Source organism: Rutilus rutilus (genome assembly GCF_951802725.1).
Source record: "Rutilus rutilus genome assembly, chromosome: 2".
Lineage (NCBI taxonomy): Eukaryota > Metazoa > Chordata > Actinopteri > Cypriniformes > Leuciscidae > Rutilus > Rutilus rutilus.
This window is the reverse complement of record NC_140210.1, coordinates 34,830,508-34,850,530: the sequence shown is the minus strand read 5'-3', so window position 1 is coordinate 34,850,530 and position 20,023 is coordinate 34,830,508. Positions and strand designations below refer to the sequence as shown.

The window sequence follows — 20,023 nt, the reverse complement described above, 5'->3', positions numbered from 1 at the left end:
TTTGTTACTTAACTACCTAACTTACTCTCTCTCTTTATATATATATATATATATAAACAGTACATCTTACTGCTAAAAGTTTATGCAAGTTCCTAATAGTCTCATTTTCCAGTTTTTAAGTTGAAGTCTAAAAATGAATGTAAATGCACAATATACAAATGAACAGCCTAGTATTATTCTTGCCTTAACTTGACTCATTAAAAACAACGAGCAAAAACACACTGCAATATTGGTATCTCAGCACATAGAAAAGTGTATCATTTGTTATAATTAAAAATCATAATATGATGCATTACAAAGTGTTGCACAGAAAAAAAAGAAAAAAAAAAACTTTGTCTTTTTGCTTGTAAATAATCTTCATATTTCAAGCTTTGTAATCCCAGTCAGCACTGGCTCTGAAAAAGTCGATCTCCTTTTTTTCCAGAACAGAATGAATACTGCTTCTCGGAAGTCTTTATTTGTGCAGTAGATGAATGGGTTTAAACAACAGTCCAGATACGCCATTACTGATGATAGTGATCTCAGCCATTCAGGAGACGGGGACAGATCAAGCCTTCCAAGGAGAACCAACTAGGACAACAAGAATGAGCAGAATTTTTATCATGGACCAGAGAGGCCACTGAAAAACACACAGAACACAAGATTTTTCCATTCTTTTCTCACCTCAGATGCAGCAAATGGAGCATAGCAGAACAGATAAAAGATCACCAGTAGTGGCGTGATAGAGGACAGGTCATCCTTGCTATACAAACAGATAAAACGTGCAAACTGATATCACAGGAAATTACCTTAAAATCCTTATGAAAACCTCTGTGTTCACCACTTCCAACTCTACAAACCTGGAACACTCTTTCCCAAAGCCTACACAAGTCAGGATGGAGCAGCAGAGTATGAGGAGGAATGGGATGAAGATGGAGATGGAGAAGGCACAGAGGATGTAAACCAGCATGTCAGAGTAACTGCTCTCCCAGAACACTGCACACAGCATTTCAGCTGGATCATACCTGAACATGGGACGCAGAGTACAGTGAGAAGTTATGTAGATGCATATACAGTATTTGGAGTATTATCTCTGAGCATCTTTACCCACCTTATCCAGTCATAGACTACTGGCACTGCTCCAAATATAGCTCCAATGCACCATGATGCCACACATGCAACTGCCATGACAATAGACAGTATTTTACCTTTGGAAGGAATGCCCATAAATCTCTGAACACAGAGAATAGCTGAGGACAAAGAAGAAAAGAATGCTATAATTGTGACATAACACTTTTTTTATAGATAACTTGGAGGAGTTTAGAATATTCACCTTAATTTAAATGCGTTTTTTTTTTTTAAACTTTGAAAGTTAAAAGACTTGCTTCAATCATATTAAGAATTGTACCCCTTTTAAATAACTAAATATTTAAATAATAATAAAACATTTTTTTATTATTAATTATAACGAATGAGGAAAAATCCCAAGCTAAGGACAGAGAACTGTTTTTGTGTCTGAATTGTGACATAACTTTTTTTTTATAGAATTTTTTTCTTTTTTTTAAGGCTAAAACGATGAGTTTAGTTCTCAGAATAACTTCGCTTTCTAATTCAATTTAATTAAAAAAATACTTGAAAATGACGTTCAAAGACTTGCCTTAATCATTTAAGAATTTTACCCTTTTTAAATAACCAAATAAAAATTAAATAACCAAATAAATAATAATGAAAGAAGAAAAAAATCCCAAGCCGAGGAAAAGAATTGTATAAATGTGACATAACTGTTTTATATATAGATAATTTAGATTTTTTTTAAAGTCTCAAACAAGGAGTTTAGCTCTCAGAATAATTTTGTTTTCTACTTTCTTCTAAGAATTTTACCCTTTTAATTAATTAATTAAATTTAATTAATTATAATGAAAGAAGAAAAATCTCAAACACTGGTATTGCTTGTAAGAAGTATTAATTAAAACAGCAACTTTTCTGAATATCTGAAGAAGGTCACATTACTTTTGTTAGATAAATGAAAGCTATGGTTGTGTGCAAGATTATTTAATCTTTCCTCGTAATATATCCTGTGTCCAACGCACCTGTCTGCACCCATTCAGTACAAAAAGGACTGTTTATTGTCCTTTATTACTAATGACAATGAAAGCAGTATTTGTAAAGATATCCCATAGAGCTATAATTAACTCTATAAATTGTTCAATGTCAGCCATACCTATACTTCCAATGGAAGAGGTGATGAAGGTGAACTTTAGCAGGCTCACCACCTCACACCAAGGTGAAATCTGACCATCACCCAGTACAGCTAAGAGGGAGCCACAGATTACGAGGAAGGAGCAGAAGAAATCTGAGAGCGTGAGACTGAAAAGTGGCAGCCAGTAAAGACACTGATAATGGTCTTTACACTGTGAGAAAGCAGAAAAGAAAATAAATCAAGGCATGAGGTAGTTCATTGTATGTTAAAACATTCTCTAAGGGGAAAAGAGAATATACATTCTTCTTACCACTATTTTAACTATCAGAACCAGTCCATTTCCCAAAACACCCAGTACCATCTCAGTTGTGAGAATGGGAGCGAGAACAGACTTCTCAATTCCCGACCAATAATTCTCCTCTGATTCCGTTATATTATTTGAAGTGTTCACTGAAAGGAATAAGATACTTATTTTCACAGATTCTAGGAATCAAGAATCAGTTTAGCAATGCAATTTACATACTTATAGCCAGGGCTTGACATTAACTGTTTTGCTCATCAGCGACTGTGGCTATAGTTGTTTTCCAAAGTTATTAGCCACTCTGCATTTTCACTGGCCACAATTTTGACATCGATACAATGTGGGGAAACTGCCATATAGATCATTTTGAATATTTTCTCATAATTTGGCAGCAGGTATATTAAGCTGCTGTCACTTTAAGACCTGATACACAGACCCATTATACTGTTACACATGCGTTTTCTTTCTCAACGGTTTACATTCACTTGAAAGTTAAAACAACTGACTGTGTTTTACATGAATACTCGCCAAGACTAGCATTCTGTCGTTCTTTTGTGAGTTTTGGACTGTTTAAGCTCAATAAGTAGCAAAATAAAAACTACATTTATTACTCAGAATGGCGCCTTTATGTGCGCACACAAAATCTGTGGGAATTATTAAAATTATGCGCAATCCAACGCAGAAAATCAACCCATGTAACACCAGCAATATTCATCCGGAGCAAATTAAACGAGTGAGTAAAGGGACACAGGGTTTGTGTGTCAACTCGTTGTCGGAGAGATGAGAGAGTATCTATTCTGTGGAAAACTAGTATTGGAAGTGTTTCAGATATTTCAGTATGGATATGTATAGATATTTATATTTATGCATCTAATATTTTTTGACAACACTACACTGAGCCTAGTTTATTATTTCAGATGCCTTTTTAAAAGACTACAATTGAAAAATGTATATTATATATAAAATTCAACCCGCCAAAGTGGCTAGAGTGACACTTTGGCTAAGTATTATGCGAAGATGAAGATAAAAGTGAACAGACTTTATTAAACGAAAGAGAACTACACCAAACTGAACATAAGCATTAACGAGAACTGACAAATGAGAACTAAAACACAGGCATATGTTAAGTGAAAACAAAGATGATTGATTAACACAGGTGATTCAAGTGAGGGAACTGATGAATAACCATATAAATAAACTAGAATGCAATGAGTAACCAAGGAGACAAACTGAGAACAAATGAGACATGTGACTGAAGGATACAAACTAAAAGTCCATGAGGGTGAAACTAAGAATAATCATGACAACTGTGTTACAAGCCACTGCTGAAATCCACCCTCATTTTGCAGGTGTTGTTAAAGTCAAGCCCTGCTTATAGTCTACATCAACCTGAAGGCTAAATACAATTTTCAAAAGGAGACTTTCACAGTGATTTTGAGTTTGCCAAAGAAACTTGAAAACCTCTTTAAAAAGAAGGTTATCCACGATAACCTTTTGTGCAATAGGTGGATGTTAAAGGTTCTTTAAGGAACCATCAATGCTAGCCTAATAAATAAATAAAAAAAACTTTAATTTTAAGTGTATAAAACAGCATATCACATTTAATTTTTATTTCTCCTTCACAGAATATTAGGGTACAGAGAATTTTGTTTAAAGGTGGCTAACTTACTTTGTCACCGAAGCAGAGACCTACAGATAAACCCAACGATTAGCATAGAAAAAGGAAAGCTTCACACTCGGCTGTTTTCTGGATATGTGATACGAGAGCACTGAACACCTTGATTACACGAGGACAGACGTCACAGCTTTCTTTAATTAAACTTAACCTGCTTCATTAAGCTTTAACCATTGAACACTTATTCAGCCGTTTTCACAGTGACGGCACTAATGGTTGTGTACAACAGAGCATTATAAGAGAAATCGTTTAATCCTTACACAGAAATCTTCATTTTAGGACTTTAAACACCTGCATAACCCAAAAATGTAGTGTATAACTCGTGTCTGTCTGAACTCTGAACATATTTTCAAAACTATGTTGTCATTATCATTGTACAATGCTGAAACAATGTTGACAAAAAACAAAAAAATGTTTGAGTGAAGGATCTGTTAATTTTAATAAAATGTCATATTATACAATTTCTCAAATAATATGACAAGTCCTGAACTACATTATTGAATACTTTTATGATAGTGGAACAATCCAAATCTATTTATAAAGGCCGTTTTATTAAATATATTATTTTTAATTTAATATAATATTTTAATTTAGTATCTTTTGTATTTGTAATTCTGTTCTGTCTTATATTTTGTAAGAGATTCTCACTTCCGGCGTTCTCCGTGTGCATTTCCTCAATCGTCCGCTGTTCTGGTTGAGAAGGCCAAATAGCGACTGTCCGGTGAGTACGAACTGATTATTAATCTCAACTGTATTTTTTGTCTTTTTTTTTTTTTTTTTTTGAGTGAGCACGCAACGCATTTTGTGCAACCGATATGATTAATTCAATATTAAGAAGTCAAATGTTGGTTTAAAGGTTATACGAATAATAGCAGTATAGTCATTGAAAGTCCTTGAGAAATCTGCCTGTGGTTAAGCTACTACAAACACTGCACGGGCAACATTTGCCTTCGAATAAATAACACTGAGTTACAGATAATTATACAAAGATTAAATATGTAAATACACACTGATGTCTTAATGAAACTGTGTAGTAAATGTGTCGAAAGCTAGTCTGCTTGACATGCTTGAGTTCGTGTCCTAAGCCACTTGCTGCAGTCCTACAGTCCAAACAGTGCTTAATGCATGATTATGGACGTATTACATTCTGTCTAAAGATTAATTAGTGATAATTGATGTGTGGTTCTCAAATTAACCACATTTATGTAACTTATCTGCTACCTCGCGATATGAGCGGAACTAATGGTTTTGGGTTTTTGTTTACGTTCTGTAAGGGGAAGTAATTCATGACACACTATTTTGTGTAACTGCCAAATTGTTATTTTATCTTTTAATTCGATGTTTAAAAATTGTCAGTAGATGTCCATTAGAATGTCCAGTGTTGTAACTTGAGCAAATACACATGAAAAAACCCATTCTACCTTATTATTGTCCCTATTACCTACAGTGCACCTCACTGAGATGTCTGCTGCGTTACGTGTGGTCTACACCGTATCAAGGCCAGGTGGGGTTATGAAATAGAAGCATACGAATACAGTGGCATTTATGTATATCTTAATATGTGGTGATCAAAATAAAGTCTTGGCTCACAGATGTGTGATGTTATGTATTTATTCCTTAGGGTCATTTCTGGCCAGTCAATGTCTTGCACGGCCTCTCAGCCTGTCTGCACACAGAGCAGGGATAAGTAAGTATTTCATAGTACAAAAACAGGATCCACTCTAATATATGTTCCTAATAATAAAACCCTTTCCTATTACATCACGGTTTTATGGAACCATGTTTCCGCTTAAAATAAAAAAGATAATAGTGACTTTTTATTTCACAATTTTTGCGAGTTTATATCTCATGATTTAAATTTTATTACTCACTTTTTCTATATGCAGAGTATGTCAATAATCAGGAAGATGCCACAGATATGAAGTCCATCACGGACCGTGCCGCACAGACTCTTCTGTGGACAGAGCTGTTCAGAGGTCAGTAACAACATAAGCCTTTTATCTTCCATAAAGTCTTCATACAAATAATCCCGCTTACTCAGAAAAAGTAGGAACCACCGGATATTTGTGTTGATGCAGGTTTGGGAATGACCATGAGCTATCTTTTCCGTGAACCTGCCACAATCAACTACCCATTTGAGAAGGGCCCTCTGTCTCCCCGTTTCCGTGGTGAACATGCTCTGCGCAGGTACCCCTCTGGAGAGGAGCGATGCATTGCATGTAAACTTTGTGAGGCCATTTGCCCAGCCCAGGTACACTCTTTTTTCTAACTGCCCTTGTTCATCCTGATATATCATGACACTGTAATGACAAGCAGTAATTGCATGTATGTTTATTTATTTGCACAAGTGAATAGGAAGAGTAATTACAAGAAAATTAAAGTAATGTATGCAAAGGGACACCCAAATTCTCTCACTCAGGCTATTACAATTGAGGCAGAACCTCGTGCTGACGGCAGCAGGAGAACAACGCGCTATGACATAGACATGACCAAATGCATCTACTGTGGCTTTTGCCAGGAGGCCTGTCCTGTGGATGCTATTGTAGAGGTGAGCATCTAGCAGCACACATTTCAACTGCTCATCCCGTCACTTAGTAGGTTGTTTAATGGGTTTTCAGGCAACATGCCTTAAAGTAGAGGTGTTCGAATTGGTTTCTAGGAGATCTGTGGAAAAAAAAGTTTTCAAAATTAATTTTTAGAGCTGTCAGAGAGATACTACAGCACAGCACAATATAAAAAATAAAGTAAGAAAAAACGAATAGGATATACATTACCATTCAAAAGTTTAGGGTCAGTAAGATTTTTGTAATGTGATCTCTTATGTTCACCAAGGGCGAATGATCAGAAATACTGTGAAAACAGTATTGTGAAATACTATTACAACTTAAAATTACTTTCTTTATATAAAAATTATATGTATATTCAAAATTATATATTTTTTAAATATATTTTAAAATGTAATTTATTCCTGTGATGTTAAATTTTCAGCATCATTTCTCCAGTCTTCAGTGTCACATGATCCTTCAGAAATCATTCTAATATGCTAATTTGCATAACATTTATTTTTTATTATCAAAGATGAAAACATTTGTGCTGCTTAATATTTTTGTGGAAACAGTGATACTTTTTTTTTAGGATTCATTGATGAATAGACAGTTAAAAAACAGCATTTATTTGAAATCGATATCTTTTGTAATTTTCTGTATCTTTAATTGAATGCATGCTTGCTTAAAGCTGCAGTCCGTAACTTTTTGTGTGTTCAAAATTTATAAGCGAGTACATCATGAATCCATTTTCCAAGCTGTGTTTTTTGTCTTATCCTGAATCACTATGGAACACCTATAATAAGCGTTTATATTCTGACTATTTTAGACTGCGGAGTAGCCCACTACCTGTGTGACTCGTCATAGATAAACAGAGAGAAGTAGCTCCGGCTACATTGTTCTGCCGCAAGGCGCATGCAGTTCTGTTTATTAACCGCTAGAGCGCCAAAAGTTATGGACTGCAGCTTTAATAAAAGCGTTAATTTGTTGTAAACAATCTTACTGACCCCAAACTTTTGAACATTAGTGTATATTATACAATGTGCCTTAAATTATTTGGAGGAGTATTGTGATATTGTGCTAGCCTGGAAATCCAGACCTAAATCTAAAAGATTAATGATCTGGCGTCGACTAATGAAAATCGCCCAGCTCGAGGGGCGGCACCAGGCATGCATTTGAAAATCTCACTGCACGCAATTGGATAACACTACGACCAATCACAACAATAAACCCCATACACTTAGCTACCAGTGGAGCTAACTGGTAGATTATACTCTTACCGTATCCGGTCGGCAAAACAGCAAAAACGTCCTTCTTGGAAAGGAACAATGCGAGCGCCGTCTTCTGTTCCTCTTTTAGAGAAAAAGTCAAAATTTTTCATTGTAGCGGCCAAAGCTGTTTCAAACAACTGGTGTTCATCCATAGCCATCTTGCAATGTTTACTAATGACTTCGACGTCGCAGCGCTGTCGTCATCTCGCCTCTGGCCCGCCTATATCAGATAACACGATGTGATTGGTGCAGCTCAGATCGAGGGGCATATTTAATGAGCATCATTACTCGACACCAGAGTAACTCGCTGGGCAAATTCAACTTGTGCTCTCGCGAGAACTCTGGATTACCAGGGTAATATTGTACAGCATGAGCGGGTACATGTGCAAATATTGCAGAAAATAAGCAGTGTACATGCTTAAGATGAAGCATGAATTAATTTGCCATATTACATTGTACATGACCAGATTCCCTGAATTTCATGTTTACCTCTACTCCTCTGTCTTTTCAGGGCCCCAACTTTGAGTTCTCCACAGAGACTCACGAGGAACTGCTTTATAATAAGGAGAAGCTCCTCAACAATGGAGACAAGTGGGAGGCTGAGATCGCTGCCAACATTCAAGCTGACTATCTCTACAGATAAACATGCTTCATGGACTGTCTCATCTCAACACAGTGACAATATAGTCTTCAACATGCTCTCTTACCAATAATCACAGTTTCAATTGCATAAGGAAGAATTGGTTTTAGACAGTTACAGTTGTGCTGAGTGCACCTTTTCAATGCCCAGGGACTGAATTCTTTTCTGAAGATGCACATACTTTTTTGAATTTTTTTTTTTCAACTTGGGCATACAAATAGATGCTCAGTTCTGATATTAAGTTCACACATTTAAATAATAATAAAAAATACAACAGCCTTGAAGTGGTGCCTCTCATTAAAACATTTCTCTGTACATCTACAGCTGTCATTTTGACTTTGAACATTCAGCACAACCTCACACAGAAACTGAGGTCAGTTGTGTAATAAGTGTCTAATGGCAGGAGAACCAAGTTGTTCTCGAAAACCACAAAGGATGACGCACTACTTTGAGGCCAATGTTATATTCTCATTTTGCAGCAGTCAATCCATCCTCCCCATTTTCTTCCTTCTTCCTTTCATATTTTGACCATCCAGTGGGTTTAAATGAAGAAAGAGTTGTAACAAACAAAAGCACTTCAGCAAGTGTTGAGTTTCTCACATTGTATCCTTACAGGTAAAACATATTTTTTTGTCCTTGTGAGAACTGTACAAAGACTAAATACTTGTGTACCGTATATAATAAATTAATGCTCTGTCCAAATCTTTCACAATCTCCTGCCTCTTCTTTTTAAATTGAAATATTTTGGACAGCTTCATAAAAATGATGTATATTTAAGATGAAGTTTTTTCAGCTTTTTTGCTTCTTTGAATGTCTTTTTAAAGGGATGTGAAATCTTTGTTGTCTTATAAAACCATAAAAAAATGGTTATTTACATGTAGTAACAGTTCTATTTAGAACCATGTCGTCTTGAAGAACCGTTTTATTATAAATAGAGTTTAGGGATCTTTAATCCCGCCTTTTTGTTTTCAAATCTGTAACTGTCAAAGCCACCTCCTCATTACTGGTTTTCTGGAGCTCAACGATCCAACTACACATATTGTCAACACACTCTCAACAGGTAAATGAAATGTCTATAGATTTTAACTTTCAAATTGTAACTTGGTCCAATAATGACTTTTTCTCTTTTTAGTTTAACAGAACATATGGCCAGCTCTGTTTAGTTAGTGGAGAGAAGTGTCATTAAGTAACATAGATATTGAATTTATCATCCATATTGGTAGATTTTCTTTATTACTTGGGTTTATGCATAAACATACCCAGTCACACACACACAAAAAAACTTTTTTTCCTTTTAACATTGTGAAGTATTTTCATACTGTCCAATTTTGCTACTTTTGTCCTTCATGAACATAATTATTTTTACATAAACAAATGAAAGGGACACACTGCAACTCTAAACTCAATTGTATATTTCTTCCCAGATGCCGACACATCCCATAACCTCATCTGTAGAGAGAAACTGCCACTCAATTACAAGACACAGAGGACTGTGAAGATATTTCACTGCATGGAACTTGGTCATCATTACATTATGTTTCTAGTTTGTGTTTTACTTCTTTAAAATACTTTTTTGAAATACATTCACACAGACACAGTGTTGGGGGTAACGCATTACAAGTAATGTGAATTACGTAAGTAACTAGAAAGTAACGCATTAGGCCTACTTTTACATTTACAACTAAATATCAGAGTTACTTTTTCAAGTGTATCACAAGTTACTTTGATTTTCCATTTGTTGACTGACAGCTCTTCTGTGCCCACGTTGAGAGAAATCGTGAATAAGAGGCGTTGTGTGTAAACATGATGGTTATAGTTCTAGACTAAATGTGAGAAGTAACACTTTTTGTTTCAGCATCTGTAACTCGCTGGATTTTTGAGCTTGAGTGCTCAAACTTTCATAAAAAGTACCCACATTTGTTCACCATAAAAGGCACCAATTCAAACCCCTGCAGGAATATCACAGCCCTAATGATTTGATGTCAGATACATGATGTGCCTTTACAACTGTTGCTGTAACACGTGTGCGCTTGTTTTTCTATCCCTGTGGGGACTTCAACCTGAATGACACTGACGGTTATGCTTAATGAACACTCAACTTTAGTGTACCCGTATAAAAAACATGTAGGTCTAACAAAAAACACTGCCAATGTGTGAGTGAGTTTGTGTCTATGTGTGGATATTATCAATCAGAGCCACAAATGAATGTAAGAGTGGGTCCATGCAGAGACTGCATAAGGCACATTTTACCCACCCTTTCTTTTGCCTTTATTTACCATAGACTCCATAGACATTCAGTAGGCCTACTTCAAAAGTCCCTCAACTTGCCCCAACCCACCTCTACTGTTGGATGAAATTAAATAGTTTTATGTAGTTAATACGTTAAGTTTTTGTTCAATACATTTTTATTTACAATACATTTTTATTAAATAGTTGTATTCAGTTATTAATACGTTAAGTTTTTGTTCAATACATTTTTATTTATTTATTTATTTAACTACATTTTAAAACACGAATTAAACAGTATATTAATTTGTCTAAAAAAGTATTAATTTATTTCCATTTTTATGTTTTATTTTTAAGTGTCCCTCCTAGTCCTCCAGTCTGCGTGCGATCAAGCGCTGTTTGCATCGTTCTGTGTAATGGAGAAACTGAAGCACCTCAGCAGAGGAAGATTAGCTACCCGGCATACAACTGTTGCTCTAATCCGCTTTGAGAGGATAGACTTAGGACAACTACAAGACAGAAGCTATACTGCCATATTGTTTGTTTTTTTGCAATAATAAAAAAAGAATATTTTTGAGTTAAAATAGGATATTTTTGTCTAAATCAATAATCTTTACCGACTCTATTGGAACTCTTAACTGGGAGTATTCATGCTGTAGTTAACATGTTTACTAGTTGTCCAGTCTGAAAACAGCGTCGCTGGAATCTTTTAGCTTCTATATTGACCATTACAGCTATTTGAAGTCTCATATTACATTGAACCGAAGATGAAGGATCGACTGGAGCAACTAAAAGCGGTAAGAGGATTTTTCTTATGAGTTATGATTTCAAACGGCGGTCTGGGGACTGAATTGCTACTGTTTGACCGTTACCTGGGAGGTCCTGAGCTCAATATTGACTAACTGGGTCTTTAGGGAGTCCCTACAAAGACCTAGTTAGGGAGTTATGGTTAATTACGCATAGATTATCTAGCTGCCAGTAATTACACTCATGATGATACAAATAGTGTATTAACTGCCATCACGATTAATTTAAAACGCGTCTGACATTGATAGTTGAGATTCGCTAGCATCCACATCATCCTGACTTGTCATGTGCCAAATCTGTTTAAAATATCTGTTGATATGTCAAATTTTGTAATGTTCCATTTCTGTTGAAATTTTGAAGATAAACTGCAAGAATTCTATCTACAAGTAAAGCAAGTAATGATTGCTGAAAAAAATAAAAAAACTTAAACCAGACTAATGTAGTTTGCTAATCTTAGTCGGTCTCCCATCTGACTTGACCAGCCTGGAAGACCAGCTTAAACTAGTTAAGACCATCTTAAACTGGTTTAATATGTTTTTGCACAGATAAAACACTGTTTCTGCCAAGTTAATAAACTTTCTGCTTTGTTCCTGTATGTCAAAATAGAAGTCGGACCAAGCTCCTGATGATGTGGAAATTCCAATGGAAAATAAAGAATTTATGGATGAGTTCTTCACTCAGGTATATGTGAATTAACTACATTGTAAGAAAATGAAAGCGGACATTTGAAGGTCACAATTGGGTCATTTCTGTATGTGTTCTACAGATTGAGGAAATCCGCAGCAGTATAGACAAGATTGATGAAAATATAGGCGAGATAAAGCGACTGTATTCTGTCATCCTCTCTGCACCTACATCAGACCAGAGTTAGTCTAATCATTTTACCTTTATTTTTAAGATATTTATTATTTTTCTCTGTCGTCTCCCCACCATGTTCAGGTTTTAAATATCTCTCATCTCATTTCTCAACTAGAGACGCAGGACGAATTGGAGGCAGTTACTAATGAGATAAAGAAACTGGCCAACAATGCTCGCAACAAACTCAAAAGTCAGTTTTCAGCTCTTGCATTGCTTGTTCATGAAAATATATAAATAATTGGACAATATGCTACAGCACTCTTGTCTATAAATTCTGATTTTTTGACAGGCATTGAGCAGAACTTGGCATCTAACACCGAGGAGAGGGCTTCAGCAGATGTACGGATAAAGAAATCTCAGGTAACCTCTAGCTCTACCACAAGCCCACAAGGATTTCAACTAGTTAGTTTTTTTTATTCATAGTGTTTATCTCCTACATTTTAGCATGCCATTCTTGCTAAGAAGTTTGTAGAGGTGATGACCAAATACAATGAAGCTCAAATGGAGTTTAAAGAGAAGAGCAAAGGGCGCATCCAAAGACAGCTGGAGATCAGTGAGTGACAAGCAGATACACAAATCTTATTTAAGGTTTGATTTAAAAAAAAAAGATCAGTGTTCGCAATGTTATATGCATGTTTAAGGCTAATGTTGCCTTCTGTCTTACAGCTGGCAAAGTCACTACTGATGAGGAACTGGAGGAAATGCTGGAAGGAGGTAACGCTGCAGTATTCACAGCAGGAGTGAGTACTATTCTATATACTTCTCTGTGTGATGTTTTGTTGAAAGAACATAACTTGTCTGTATGTTTTTGAGCTAAAGGATACTTGTCTTACACTGCCGTTTAAAAGGGTCGGGTCAGTAAATTTATATATATTTGTTTTTAAAGAAATGAATACTTTTATTCAGCAAGTACACATTAAAGGGGTGGTATAATGCCGTTTTCACAAGATGTAAAATAAATCTCTGATGTCCCCAGAGTGTGTATGTGAAGTTTTAGCTCAAAATACCCCACAGATATTTTATATAGCATGTTAAAATTGTCACTTTTTGAGGATGAGCAAAAACGCACCGTTTTTGTGTCTGTCCCTTTAAATGCAAATGAGATGCTGCTCCCGGCACAGAGGGTGGAGCTACAATAGCTTGTGTCCTTTTACCTCACACACACATGCACTGAAAATTTCAAAAACTTTTAGCCTTTTATGTTCAAACCGGAGTCAGACAAAGATGGAGAGACTCAAGAAGAAGTGACAACATGTAGACAACATTTCTGAATGGTTAGTTGATGAATTTATGTAGCTTATGAGTAGCATATTCTGTCGTGATAATCTATAAATCGTGTTCCCGGGGGTGGGGTTTATGTAAATTTTAGGGTTTTACCCGGGAGGAAGCTCGTGTAGTCCCTACCAGCCGTTTGTTGTAGTCCTTAAAAAAAGTGATTTCTGTAAAAGAAAATATCTCCCTTTGATTTGAACTTTGAGCATTGTAACTTTACAGATGTTGTTTACGCTCAAACAGCAACATTACACACTAACTAAAGTTAGAAAAGTCAAATCATAATCAACCACCCCTTTAAACTGGTCAAAAGTGGCAGTTAAGACTTTTACATTGTTACAAGAAATACCTATTTCAAATAAATGTTGTTCTTTTGAACTTTCCATTCATAAAAGAATCCTGAAAAACTATATTACGGTTTCCAAAAAAAAACATTAAGCAGCACAACTGTTTTCAAAATTTTAAATAATAAGAAATGTTTCTTGAGCACCAAATCAGCATATTAGAATGATTTCTGAAGGATCATGTGACACTGAAGACTGGAGTAATGATGCTGAAAATTCAACTTTGCCATCACAGGAATAAATTACATTTTAAAATATAGAAAACAGTCATTTAAATAGTAATAATATTTCACAATATTAAATTTTTTACTGTATTCTGTTCAAATAAATGCTGCCTTGATGAGCATAAGAGACAAAATAAAAAATAAAAACATTAAAAAATCGTACCGATCCTAAACTTTTGAACACTAGTGTGTGTTTATTATTTAAACAACTTTCTCCTTTTCTATAGATTATGGACTCTGGAATATCAAAACAGGCACTAAGTGAGATTGAGGCACGACACAAAGATATTATGCGACTGGAGAGCAGCATAAAAGAGTTGCATGACATGTTCGTGGACATTGCAATGCTGGTGGAGAATCAGGTACGTGTGTTTGTCTTTTCTGGAGAATAAAGCAGAGATATAGCCCCATTTCGGAGGCCTTATGATTACAGCTGCTGTTTGATTCAGGTTGAACACCGGTCTATTATATATCTTCAGCATTTTATTCTAATGTGTCAACAGGGAACTATGATTGACAGAATTGAGAGCAACATGGACCAGTCCGTGGGTTTTGTGGAAAGAGCTGTGGCTGACACTAAAAAGGCTGCCAAGTTTCAGCAGGAAGCACGCAGGGTGAGCTTGGAAATTATGAGGAGTAATACAATTCTGTCATATAATAAACAACACTTTCACTTTATAGTTTATTTTCATTTATAAAATGCAGACTACCATTTGTAGGATTCTCAAATAGTGTTTTATGTTTCTTGCAGCAATTTTTTTTATGTTTAACAGGTTTTATTTTTCATCATCCTTTTGAGTTTCTTCTGTTTTCCTTCTCTCTATATTTCGGTTTCTCCCTCATCCCCATCTCTATATGTCTGTTCGCTACACCTTCTAAACTCTCCTTACTCTTCCTACTCTCTCCTTCCCAATCATCCTTTCCCCTGCTTTCCTCTGCTATTATTATATCATTATCATGCTGTCACTGTCCACTCACTTCCAACTTTGTAGAAAAAGATGATGATCATGCTGTGTTGCACAATTCTTGCGGTCATCGGTGGTTCTATGGTGTATAGCTGGCTGACATAAACCTCAAGGTAAGCATTCATAAACTTCAAGGTAAGCATTCATAAAGCTAAATTCATGAACTCTATGTTGACTGTTTGTGAGTAACATCCTGTCTTTTTCAGGTGAAGACGTTGTCTAATCTACCAAGTCCAGAGTCTCTATCAAGAATCAAGAGAAGAATCTTAGTGCCAGTGAACCATAAGCATCCCTACTGACACATAACATGTTTTCCCGTGCTGGCTTATCTTATTTGGTCTTTTACATTCTTCCTGTCTTATCAGTTGGCCTTGCATTGTTAGAGGCATCATAGTATAATGTGATGTAAAAGCTAGCTGTCAATTTTAGGGCTGTGGTATGAAAAATAGCTTTAAAGGGACAGTGCACCCAAAAATGTAATCATTTACTCACCCTCATGTTGTTACAAACCTGTATGAATTTCTTTCTGTTGTTGAACACAAAAGATATTTTGAAGAATGTTGGTAACAAGACAGTTGATGGTCGCCAATGACTTCCATAGTATTTTTCCCTACTATGGAAGTCAACTGTCTTGTTACCAACATTCTTCAAAATATCTTCTTCTTTTGTGTTCAAAGAAATTCATACAGGTTTGGAACAACACAAGGGTGAGTAAATGACACATTTTTCATTTTTGGGCAAACCAACCCTTTAATTTATTTAATTGTTTTATGGGAATTTATGATAAAGCCTATGTATGATGATAAAAGATAAACAAGAGGTTACGTTTTGTTTTTGAAGCCTCAATTTTTTTTAACTGACAGGTGAAACATTTTACACTACCAATGTCAAATATTTTGTGCCCACTTAGTCCTTACTGAAAAAAAAAAAAAAACTTTAGATTGTGTTTAAATCATGTTTTTAATTTAGTATTTGTCAAAATATTTGTGAGATTTTCAATGAGAGTGGTTCTGTTGTTACTGACCATTTACTTATTTAATGCAGATGAGTAGCACTTAGTTTATTTCTTCGGTTTAGTTAGTATTTTTCTCTTATGTAAGTGATAATAGTAGTATTGTATATTTTGGAGACACCTGAGTTTAAATACAGTAGTCTGACTTGAGTTATTGTCTAGAGTAGTCGTCATTAAAACACCGAGGTGTCTAAAAATCTGTGTTATCCGTTCTTTCATCAAGGCTTAAAAACAATAAATGATTTGTAATGTTTATTTATGTGATAAACTTTTCTGGAGTTGATTGTGACGTTGCGGTTATCGACAGATGTTTAGTCCAATGAGTTGCTGCGCGTTAGATGACTGCTGACCAATCAGCAACTACTTCCTGATCGATTGGGTTAAACGAAAAGTTTTACCATGCGGAGTTACCTGGGGTCGATTACGGATGAAAATTCAATTTGTACAATTATTCAGAGTATTTCAAAACGGTTTATTGGACTCAAAGGAATGTCGAGGACTTCATGATGACCTTATGTGAAGTTACACTGGGCTAATTCGAAAGAAAATGTAGATTTATTTCACCAGACGCCACAAGCCAGAGCTTTATATGCAGTCATGGACTGGACGTCCGCCGGCGATGGGACACCAAGCCACGTAAGATCTAAGGTACCTAAAAGCTATGTTTAACTAATCACATTACGCATATGAAATACATTTTAAAAAAAACAATTTGGTTGCAGACATTTTGCCAAAACTGAATGAGTGTGTTGATATTTTCTATTTGATTGGTTGGCAACGCGAAGCTTACAGCACATGTAAGCCAATCTTTGTGTAGCTGTTTTGATCGACGTGCAACTCCAGCCAATGAGAGCATGGCTCGTCTAGTTTCTTGTACTATTATTTGTCTCTTAGTACCGCCTCCCTGTGAAGTGACAGCAGCATTAACCAATGGGAGTCAAATCGATGGCGTCGCATGTGTCTGTGATTGGATGCCAAGTCTGTAGCGGGCGGGGCTTACTTCGTGGTGTTTTTGTGACGATGTGAAAATGGCGGCGAATGATCTATTCTACTATATTAACTTTGTCGTGAATTCACACAGTGGAGCTGTCTGAATAAGGCTTACTTTCACTTAACGTTAGGATATAAAAGTTACTAGACGAGTCTAGACGGAGTGCACATTTTATTAGTAAACAGTACACGAGGACTATTTTGACCGCTGGATTTTCCCCACTGTGAGCCCGAGTTTTAAGTCTTGTGGAAATGTTTTTATTTTAAACTTGAACCGAGATTAGCGTATGTTACTCGATACATATACGCTCTTCATTTCTCGCCTCACTCTTCATGGGTGACTGCAATATTATACGTTGTACATATAAGCCGTATGTATAAGCAAAACCCCATATCTCTTTGTATTTTAAATTTTTACCACCCGCGTAATGTTTGTAGGCTGGTTAGCTGGTGCTGATGCTCGTTCACTCTCCCCTCAGCAGCGCTTAGCTTGACAACCTAGCTTTCATGATTTTATTATGACCTGCTGTTTTATTCTTTTTGGTGTGAAATATAATACAATAATTTTGTAGCGTGATGGTCCGTTTTTGTGTGAAAAAAGCTGCGGACGAGTTTTCAACTATTTGAAAACAGCGATTCTTTTATCTAGGCAGTATCCATGTAAAGTGACGTTATTTCGATTAGACAGACACTAATAAAGTGTCCAATGTCCACCGGGAACAGTTGAACTTGTGGCGGTTAATTCTAACGGGATAAACTGACAGAAGCGCGTTCGCTGGCTCGCGACCTGCCCGTTCACTGGCGGGCTGCGCGTGAGTCTTTATTCTGACAATGGACGATCCCAAACCGCGTTACAGCAAGCGACTGGTAAGTACAGCACAGTAGACACTTGGACAATAAAATGTTTTGCTCTGGATGGTAGTCTACTCTACAGTGGAGTTTCTGAATTGAGAGCAGTTCGCTGATAAATTCCATTGCTGTTGAAACGTTTGCAGCCAATGTTCACTAGTGCTGTCAGTTGAGTGGCAAAAAGAACCTGCAAGGTGTGACTGAAGAAGACTCATTTTATGTTCTCCGTGTCGGTTTAATGCGTCCAGATGTTTAAAAAATTGGACGTAGCAGATGTCATAACGTCATTTAAAGATTTCTTGAAAGCTTTGACAAGTTTTGCACTTTCATGGAAAGGATAAATACAGTAACTTAGATGTTGAATTCATGGCTGGCTTCTGACAGAAGGTCCACGTAACCAGCAAATGTGCAAGCAACCACTGGCCATCACAGGTGCATGATCTGAAAACATTTTCACATAACAAAATCTGTAAAATTATCTGAGTAAGTTCACAAAGCGTACTTGCAATATATTATGGTGATTAAAAACACCTAGAGATTTACTAGTTGACACACGGCTATTTCGTTGAAGATCTTGCAGATATCTAAATTTCCTTTGCCTCATCAAGAAGTTAAATACTTTTATTCTCTAGACTATATTCTTATGCATTAAAGTCCTTTTGGAGTTTACTTGCGATGAAACCTGCCAGTTATGAATGCCAGCAGCTTGCAGTTTTTTCCCATCTTCTACACCACAAAAAATTCAATAATTTAGTATTTCTATGTTCTTATATATAGTTTCCCCCCCCCCCTCATCTTATTTTCGATTAAATGGTTTAATTCTCTTGATCCAAACTGACATGTCGCTTTAGCTCCATACACTTTTAATATTCATTTATGTTTTGGATTACCCCAGCAACACCTCAGTCGTAAAGATTCTGAATGTTAGTTGTTGACACAATGGCTGCGTCCCAAATCGCATACTCTCTTGAGTAGGTACTTATTTTACTGCTAAAAAGTGCGTTCTTTACAGTATGAGTGTGTGTGTAGTATGAATGTAATCCGGACGTACTACATTCGCCATGTTGTCATTCTCATGTGACCTACCAACGCTTCACTGCCATTCACAAATCCTCTCCCGTGGCCTCATGGGATAGTAAAGTGTTCATCGAATGCATGCACACTTCAGATTCTAGCCGAAAGAAGTAGGTCATCCAGGTATTTTTCGCCTACTCTTTTATGAGTACTGTGAATTCGGACATACTTATTTTGTCTCATACTGGTTTTTGCCTACTAGCCTAAATATAGTAGGGAAGGATGTGATTTCGGATGCTGCCTGACACTTGTGCATGCAGGAAACTATTAATGTGCAGTTGGTGCTATTGTTTAAGGTTGGATTTTAGAGAATTTGTCGCACATAAATTAAAAGATCTCGAGCAATGCGTTAGAATTTATCTCTGTAAGATTAAAGTGGTCTGAAATCATATTGGTGGTTTGGTTGTAACATTTGCCCACGGTAGTTTTCTGAAGAGCAGGATGGAGAAGTGAGCAGGATTTGAGAGATTGTTGTGTGCACGCTGTTTTTGTAGAGACTGGTGAAGTGGAGGATGAATGATTAGATTGGTTTAGCAGACCATGTGATCAGACATGCGGAAACGGGGGGAGGAGTGGGCGGGGGCACTGCAGAGGCGAAAGGATGACAGAGGAGAACAGACAGCAGATTTTCTCATTTTGAAAGAAGGGAAGAAATGCAGGGATGGAGAACGGACAGGAGATCCTTACGCTTGTTGACGGGGGGATGTTGTTGATGAGACGGAGAGGCAGGAAGAGGAAAAGCCAGCAGGAAGATGTGACACTGAAGGTGCGAGGTGTGTAGTGTCTCATTGCC

General features: G+C 36.4%; 4 protein-coding genes across 19 annotated transcripts in view; 3 read left to right on the top strand and 1 right to left on the bottom strand.

Moving 5' to 3' along the window:
• Positions 1–316: 316 nt before the first annotated feature.
• LOC311285884 (galanin receptor 2b) lies at positions 317–4,308 on the bottom strand. Its single transcript, XM_084401747.1, has 7 exons — positions 4,150–4,308; positions 2,490–2,629; positions 2,201–2,390; positions 1,091–1,229; positions 840–1,004; positions 664–742; positions 317–570 (listed from the first exon to the last, which is right to left on the bottom strand). Coding segments are annotated over exons 1-7 (927 nt in total). The 5' UTR covers positions 4,151–4,308; the 3' UTR covers positions 317–357.
• ndufs8a (NADH:ubiquinone oxidoreductase core subunit S8a) lies at positions 3,699–9,315 on the top strand. Of its 2 annotated transcripts, none has more exons than XM_084401749.1 (8): positions 3,699–3,829; positions 4,794–4,876; positions 5,603–5,659; positions 5,777–5,842; positions 6,042–6,131; positions 6,234–6,406; positions 6,575–6,703; positions 8,481–9,315. In XM_084401749.1, exons 3-8 carry the CDS (start codon positions 5,617–5,619, stop codon positions 8,610–8,612), a joined length of 633 nt encoding a protein of 210 aa, XP_084257875.1. In that variant the 5' UTR covers positions 3,699–3,829; positions 4,794–4,876; positions 5,603–5,616; the 3' UTR covers positions 8,613–9,315. The 2 variants fall into 2 exon arrangements, with proteins under 2 accessions (XP_084257875.1, XP_084257876.1); XM_084401750.1 differs by lacking the exon at positions 3,699–3,829 and adding an exon at positions 4,159–4,463.
• Positions 9,316–11,210: 1,895 nt separating this feature from the next.
• On the top strand, positions 11,211–16,605 carry stx3a (syntaxin 3a). The gene is made up of 11 exons (XM_084402696.1): positions 11,211–11,632; positions 12,249–12,323; positions 12,409–12,508; positions 12,616–12,690; positions 12,790–12,860; positions 12,945–13,053; positions 13,167–13,240; positions 14,568–14,702; positions 14,844–14,954; positions 15,333–15,418; positions 15,512–16,605. The coding sequence occupies exons 1-10, from the start codon at positions 11,603–11,605 to the stop codon at positions 15,408–15,410; spliced, it is 858 nt and encodes a 285-aa protein (XP_084258822.1). The 5' UTR covers positions 11,211–11,602; the 3' UTR covers positions 15,411–15,418; positions 15,512–16,605.
• An 81-nt stretch (positions 16,606–16,686) lies between these two features.
• Positions 16,687–20,023, top strand: part of kdm2aa (lysine (K)-specific demethylase 2Aa) — a 28,533-nt gene continuing 25,196 nt past the window's right edge. For 5 of the 15 annotated variants that reach the window (XM_084389336.1, XM_084389343.1, XM_084389334.1 and 2 more), the window contains exon 1: positions 16,687–16,965. In XM_084389336.1, coding sequence (XP_084245462.1) covers positions 16,915–16,965 — 51 coding nt within the window. In that variant the 5' untranslated portion in view covers positions 16,687–16,914. Of the gene's footprint in view, positions 16,966–17,315; positions 18,175–19,855; positions 19,997–20,023 lie in introns of those variants that run through there. The other 10 variants (XM_084389338.1, XM_084389346.1, XM_084389337.1 and 7 more) reach the window with 9 other exon arrangements.